The sequence below is a fragment of the Cataglyphis hispanica genome, chromosome 1, assembly GCF_021464435.1.
Source record: "Cataglyphis hispanica isolate Lineage 1 chromosome 1, ULB_Chis1_1.0, whole genome shotgun sequence".
Classification (NCBI taxonomy): Eukaryota; Metazoa; Arthropoda; class Insecta; order Hymenoptera; family Formicidae; genus Cataglyphis; species Cataglyphis hispanica.
In genome coordinates, this window is record NC_065954.1 from 2,478,085 (window position 1) to 2,486,088 (window position 8,004).

Here is an 8,004-nt window from a genome sequence, read left to right on the forward strand (position 1 = left end):
ACGGAATCAAATTTTCCTTACGTATCATACATGCCAAAGTTGTAACATAGAAAAATACTTTTCATAATATTAAACTCAAAAATGTGGTAAAGCATCTTGTAAGTTGATAACTGTATTCAGCATCTCCGAGAAACTCCATAGAATAATTATGTCTTCTTTCTTGGGTTTGCAAAAAGTTTTTTTTTTCTTAAATCGAATTGTTATAGAAAGCGGCTTCGTGAGAATGAGGTACAAGTATCACGATTCGAATGGACAAGTTCACATTTTATTATTATTTTCGGAAAGTCAAAATTAAGACATCGTGAAATATAATTAACATCTCACGTGTTCGCATTAAAGTATTTTTGTAAGTTCTTTCCGGATTGATCTCCCCGCGAATAAACACAAAGCGTTTGCGCTACACGTTTTGTTGCACGAAGAGTATGATGCTATTAAAATATATCGCAAAGTCACAGCAAAATATATGCGTGTGCCGGTATATTTGTGTGCTGAATGTGGAGTAAGTGTGCATCTATCCTTCCCTTTGGTTTCGATTAAATGGCAGTGATAAAAATGGATATCTCAAATTCATGCATATAGTATATTCGGCTGTCAGATTTATACTTGTATGTACTTTACGTACAGAGTATTCCGGAATAAGCGGATTGGAATTCCGATGACAGATTCTTCTAATCTCTCCTCGACAAATAATATTGACATGAAAATTATTAGCGAGAGCGTAAATGACAAATTTTTGCTTCGAGATCCTTCGATTTTTTTTCTTTATTTGCTTCGGAAGAATCTAGTCGATTGGAATCTGAGCCGCTCACTCTTTGGACTAGACAGACTACAGGTGAAATTTTCGATAACTGGTTGAGTGATACCGCTTTTGTTTTTTTTGTCCAAATGAAATTTTTATTAAACACGGTTTCTCTGTAACATCGAGGACGAATTATAACATAAATAATCATCGTCGATCAGTATCACTTTTTCGCGCTCAACAATGAGTCTATTAGTAACACTGGAAGATAATAGAATTGGGGGTTGGGGGTTGGGCGAGAGCGGGAATGGGGTGGTGGTCTCTCTCTCTCTCTCTCTCTCTCTCTCTCTCTACTCCCTCTGCCAAGTGCATCTATCTTTCATTCTTATATATTCTTTCAATCATTCTTTCTTTCACTCTCTCGTTCGCTCATACATATACGCATCCTTTCATTATATATATATATATATATATATTTGAATAAGAATAATTATCGTTCACACTCAGCTACACAAGGTTTTGGTATACAACAATACCTAACCCTAATCTAGCCTAAATTTTAATTATCATAGCGTGAAGCATCGTGGTGGTGTGTATATACATCACACGCGCGCGCGCATAACTATAATTAAATTCCAGATTTGTTTTTACCTCGATATATAATCGTTTTTGTGTGTTTCAATGTGTTACATATTAAAATACAGGAAAAATGGGGAAAGATGCAGGGGGAAAGAAAGATAATTTGGCGATTAAAATCGGTTTTTTTTTTAAATGTGCCTGCATTTTGTTCGTGAAGCGAAGTGACGTTAAAAAAAAAAGGAAAGATAAACAAACCACCACCACCGCTCCCCGGCTCGCTCGTGCATTATTTTTCCTTTTATAGTGACGCGTTGATTATGTACGCGCGAGTTTCCGGAAAATCGTAACTTTTCTTCTGCATCTTGTCGTCTCGTTCTTCCTCGACGATAATGTCGAGTCTATTGTGTGTTCCGGTAATCTTGAAACATATATATACAGATGCATTTTCAAGGCGAGAACAGCATTATTAAATCCTTTCTTCGATTCGCATGCCGTTTCTTCAAACTTTATCAATCCAACTTCCTCGATGACATCTCGCGTCCCTTTTCTTGCCGGAAATGCGCCTATACATTAAGCTTGTTTCTCTTAGAAAATACTGCACAGTCGAAAAAATGGCAAGCGGACGTTTTCTACAGGTTTCGCTCTCTTCTTTTCTGTCCGTCTATATCCTTCGTTTCTGTAAACAAAATTTTTCAGGGAGAGCACGAAAAATCATGACATGTATGAGGGATGCGATCATCAGCTGCCAATCGATAATCCATCCAACACGACGACGAATGTTGACGTAGCGAATTGTGTAAATTTTATTTCTTTTTTTTTCCTTTTAAACGCCCGCTCGCCTGCATTGAACGAACTTAATATGGAATGTACGAATTATCCTCCGTTTACACATGTCTCTCGTTATTATTGTGTATATAATAAACTCCTCTCTCCTTAGGTGATTCCTCGCCATCATACGATGTGTTTGTCTCTCTTTGTGTATATATGTTGTGTGTATGATGTGTCTACTGGTAAACGTACGGTGTTTTTATACGATTTCACGCAAGCTTTTTCACATCCCCGTTACTCCATCGACATACGATGTTTCTTTCCTCTCGTAATGATGGAAATAATATATATGTGTATAGTGGACCGGATAAAAAAAATCACACATCTAATCGAATGTCGACCGCTGGCCTTTGCGGCTTCCGTAGACGATTAGACGGGACTTTTCTCTTGCCTTTATCGCACCGATCGTATCGTTGTCCATGAATAACCGTGAAAATGCGAAAATTTCACCGCATCCAGCAGCCTCTCAATTGACTTAATACTATCGTGTGTACCTGTTGATCAACTACTATTTGCATTCACACTTCTTTTTTACTAAAGTTTCATCCATCATTCTTCTACTAATTTTTTCAGCTGAACAATCTTCGTCCATACGAGATCTTGTCCGGTACAATTTCACTCTCTCACTCCCTCTTTCTCTCTCTCTCTCTCTCTCTTTGTTATATTACGCCGTTTTATCACGCGCGATTCGCCTACACTTATATATTCCTATCCCAATAATATAATTTTATTTCTTTAGAGTTTTTTTCCTTTTTTTTGTTCACTTACGTGATACTTATTCGCGTACCTGCCGTTTCGCGATCGCATTTAATATATATATATATATTATTTATATATATATATATATATATATATATATTATTTATATATATAATTGTGCTAAATATTCTTTTATCAATAACATGGTTTCTTTTATACACTCAAGTAGAGCCGATTACTTTAACTGGTAATTCAATGTCGCACTAAGCTATAAATGATGATTACTATACAGTGAAAGAGAAATGTTCGACAGTAGAATTAACATGGGAAATCTTCTCTCTACATATATGTGTAATATATATTTCCCTGTCGGCCGTTGTTTTCCATTTTCTTTCCATCTTTTTTTGCTATACATTCGCATACCGTAGCGTCGAAATGCATCCTCACGCATCAATATGCATCGCGAAATATCAATAGAATGTCGGGCGCATTTCTCGATCGTCGATATAATTATACGATTTGTGTGATGGGTAATGGCGTGTGGTTACAAATGTTTGGACGCTAAATATTGTAGATCGATTTTTGAGTTTTACGATATTACAGTGAAAGAGAAACGCGTAAAGAGATGAATCGAGATGGTAAGAAGTAGATAGGTATGCATGGAGTAACGTGATTAAGTAAAATGTCGAAACAAATTTTCTTTTTTCTTTTTAGCATAATAGTAGTCGGGGAGCGCTGTTGGTTACAGGCGACATGTCTTGCATGGAGCCATGTGGCAGGTAGTAGGATGCCATTACTGACCGTTTACTTGGTGTATAGATAGATGGCGACGATCAAACCATAGAGACCTAATACTTCGGCGAAGATCAGAATTAGAATCATGCCGACGAAGAGACGAGGTTGTTGAGCGGTGCCTCTCACACCGGCATCACCGACAATACCAATGGCAAATCCGGCAGCTAAACCGGAAAAGCCTACGGACAAACCGGCGCCCAGATGGGTGAACCCCCTAATGGATAAAAATAAAAATCACTTTTATCAATTATAGATTCGTTTTCTCTCGTTCACGTGTGTAAGAAATAGATTATTATCATATTCTTTTTTTTCAGCGCATCATAAAAGTTGAAGAACTAAACTATAACGTTCTATTATTGAATTTCAACAGACATCTAAGTTATAGCACCAGATTTATTGTATATAATGGAAGTGTTAAAAGTGATACGTACGTATACAGGTCATATTTTGGGACTTTCTCAAGATTGCCAGCAATGAGAACAGCCACTACAAGACCATAAATGGCAATGATACCTGCCATGACAACAGGAATGATGGATTTCATGATTAATTCTGGCCTCATGACAGACATGGCTGCGATTCCTGTACCGGCCTTCGCTGTGCCATACGCTGCTCCCAGAGCTATAAAATGAAATTAATTTTATTATATACGTATTGTATAAAAAAATTTTTTACATTCCGTTTTATATATACACGTTCATACAAGTTGATATTTTTTTTTTTCACTCGCATATTATATAGAAGTGAATATAATATTAATTTAATTTAAAGCATTTTAAAAATTATGTAAACCTAAAAATGTTAAATGTAATGTCAAAACGCCCCTCCCCCCCTGTATTTTTAATAGGATAAATAATGGAACAATCAAATAAGAGCAAGTATTAGCTATACAAACATATGCTGAAAATTTTGACAAATTTGACTTTAAAAAAATTTTAGTAAATTGCCTACAGATTAGTATTTAACTATAACTGTCTTCAAATAATCTTTTTAAAATTCTTTCCTTCATTAATGAAGAACTTTATTGATAAATGTTTGAGATATATACGAACGGCGTCCGACATTTTTAAAGCGTAACACGTGACAAATTCATTTTTAGATCAACAATATAATTTCGCGCGAGTTAACTCCTCGTCCTAGAAAGCCGCCGAAAATGTCTCGTAAAAGGAATCGTAAAGTAAAATGTGCTGCATATATTTTTCGGATGCACTGTACATTTCTTTGCGGTCTTAGCCGCCAAGAGCGTGCAGGAGCATTATCGATCGAGAGTGCTTGTCTCACAGATAATCTCAAAGCGGACAAAAATAATTTTTATCCCATGCCATTTTCGCCTCGCCTGAAGGGAATTAAAGTCATGTGAAAGAGGAAAAATTCCTCGTGAAAATCGGTCGAAATGTCCGCGGCGCGACCAGGTATCTTTACGGATACCCAGCCCAGTTCCTCTGGAAGTTACAGTCACATGATTCTCACGTTGGCAGTCACATGACAATCAAGTCCCATCTCGTGAGTAGGGGAAGGGAGGGGGGAGGAGGCGTGGCTGTGGAGAGGAGCAATTGCATTTTTTTTTTTTTTCGAAAACCATGATTCTCCAACGTGTTTTTACGCTCTAATTAAATACCGACCATTCAATTGTCGATATTGCGAACATATGTGCGTTATCGTATGTTTATTTAATAAATAAATGTCACAGGTACTCATGTAAATCGGTCCCGTTGCTTGGTTTATGCGAAGCACCGCAAGTCGAAAAATGAATTAACTGAATTCTCGATTTCTCTTCTTTTGTTTTTCAGATTTTTGTTCTCTTAAACTTCGTGGAAAGAAAACACGAGTAGCTTGGATTGAACATTTACTCTTGTTAGCAGCACATACGTTAATTTTCGCATCTTTGTTGTCCAAATAAAATGACTCGAATAAATGAATGCAACGAGGAATCACGAACGGTCTCTTGTAGAACATCCAGATAATCGATGACGAACTCGATCGATGCGTTTCGGAGAAAGATGACAGAGGCGGAAAAGTGCGATGTTCGCTCTTCGTTTACTAGACAATCGCGCAAATGTATCCCCATTGATGAGAAAAGCGTCGAAGGCGCTCATACGAAAAGGGAAATCATAGGGAAAAGGTATTGATCTTTCCAATGGTAAGAGCGACGCTCGCAGCGGTGTCGCGAGGGCCATATCGTTTATTACGAATTCGGGAAAATCATTAATTGTAAATCAATACGCGGTGCATTCGCCTTTTGCGAGAGAAAAATGATCTGTGCTTCTTATTTTCATCGGAGAAAAAAATTTGAACGAGGGAAAGAATCGATTTTTTGCCGATTGATCGACATCCGCGTCAAAATTGATATCTGTATATCAGTGAAATTTAGGAGAGGTAGTGGAAAAAAGTGCAAAAGGTACAGGTAGAGCATAAATTGTCGCGAGGAAGCGCGTCTCGTGACACGCACGAGGCGCACGCCCGCTTCAATATTCCATCCGTCCGTCTGTCTGTCTCTCGCTCTCGCTCTCTCTCTCTCTCTCTCTCTCTCATTCTCTCTTCTCCGTCGCTTTTCCGAGACTCGCAAAATTCTAGCGAGGCGCGCGCTCGTCCGAGGTCAGCATTACGAAATAAGCTGCGCCCGGATCGACCCGCGAATCTCCGCGAATAAAGCGCGGACATTCCTTAAGAATTCGCGGCGCAGACCGCGTTTCCCGGATTGCAAATAGCCTTTGATAATCAAAACTAATGAGAAGATTGACTCGACGAGCAGTAGGAGTATGAAGGAGAGGAAGAAAAGGGAAATCGATTTGGCGATTCGGGGAAGGAAGGGGTGGCAGGGGTCGCGATTCCTCCCCGAGCGTGATAAGATAACTTATCCGAAATTTCATGCAGCCTCTCGTCATCGCGACGAGAGATCTCGCGAAACGTCACGCGTCTCATCGGCACATGACATGTCGCCGCGAACGCCCGTGGAAAACGTCCCCCCGACGTTTCTTCGCGACGAGGGGATCGATAATCCGCGCGCGCCGCGCTGTTCGCACACCAACGAAGGATTTTTCGTCCGTCTTACGCCGCTCGAGAAAATGGCGTGGGACACATATCGTGCCGTCGTCGACGACGACGACGACAATGAAAACCCGACATACCCGAGAGCTTCCGCAAAGGAAGCTCTAATACAATCGCCGAGCTGATCTCGCGAGCGAGATCACGAAGGCGATGGAGAGAGGCGGAGAATTATCGACAATAGTTGAAACTCACAGGAAAATATGATGGCAGAGGCGGCGCCCATAACGCCGAAGAACGGCGAGTATATCGGGGCTTCTTCTGAACTCATTGTGGCTTGATTTGCTGGATCTCTCGGTCAGTCGGAGTTGATCGCGGGTGTATTTACAGGTTGCCAATCGGCGGTCGCACGGATCGTCGAACGTAGAACGATCTTCACGTCACTCACGTCGCTAAACTAGTGGGCCACTGTCAAATATGGCCTACACCGGAGTACAGTGGCGCGGGTCATGTGATGAGTGACGAGCGATTAACGCGCCGAGGTAGGTGGCTGTGCGTCGTATCCGCGAGTAGTCGCGTCGCGATTGGCCGACGACGAATAGCCGCCGCCAATCGCCGGCCGTGTCTCATCCCCACCATATAGCGTACGGTTCGCCGATTGGCCGCGCTGACGCTCACGATTTCATCGTCGCGAGCGCGTGACATGATATCGCGAGATTCAAGGCGATTTCTCGCAGGCACATGACCGCGTGTTTCGACTGTCAGCTGAGTGGCTACGTTGAGTGCGAACTTTCAAAGGAAGTAGAGTGAACGGGATATTCATGATTATAAAATTGAAAAGTAATTATGAACATAGCAGGACATATATCGAGAGAAATTGTATCGAAAGATGAATCTCTCATTGATATTATGCCAGAGCAGTTTCTATTATTCAACGTTCGTATATATCCTTGACCTAATTACACCTTGGTATTAAAGAGAAAAAGAGCTTTTAGATTAAAGTACAAAATATATTCGTGTAAAATATCTATATATCTCAGTAGATTATAGCAATTTTATCAAGTCTGTTTAAGTATGTATTATTATCAATAAATGTAGAGTATGTTCGCAATAATTTTATTATCTTTTTCGAAATAATCTTTATTTCTCAATCAAATATCTCTTCTTTAGATATCGCATTTTGAATAAGCTTTCTTTATCAGAGATACTTGACAAAGAGTATTATATGACAAATATCGCACATTGATATTTTCATATGATTAAAATATGATAGATAATTGTCTAGATAGAAATTCATATAAATTACATATATACATATGCTTAGCGAAGATTCAAACCCAGCAGAGATTGGAACAGAGCCATCTTGTGGCAAAGTATAG

The 8,004-nt window shown here is 39.6% G+C and overlaps 1 protein-coding gene across 1 annotated transcript; it reads right to left on the reverse strand.

The window, feature by feature from the left end:
• Window positions 1–243: 243 nt before the first annotated feature.
• LOC126853239 (V-type proton ATPase 16 kDa proteolipid subunit c) lies at window positions 244–7,140 on the reverse strand. The gene is made up of 3 exons (XM_050598842.1): window positions 6,881–7,140; window positions 4,072–4,261; window positions 244–3,854 (listed from the first exon to the last, which is right to left on the reverse strand). Exons 1-3 carry the CDS (start codon window positions 6,954–6,956, stop codon window positions 3,650–3,652), a joined length of 471 nt encoding a protein of 156 aa, XP_050454799.1. The 5' UTR covers window positions 6,957–7,140; the 3' UTR covers window positions 244–3,649.
• Between the last annotated feature and the right edge of the window lie 864 nt (window positions 7,141–8,004).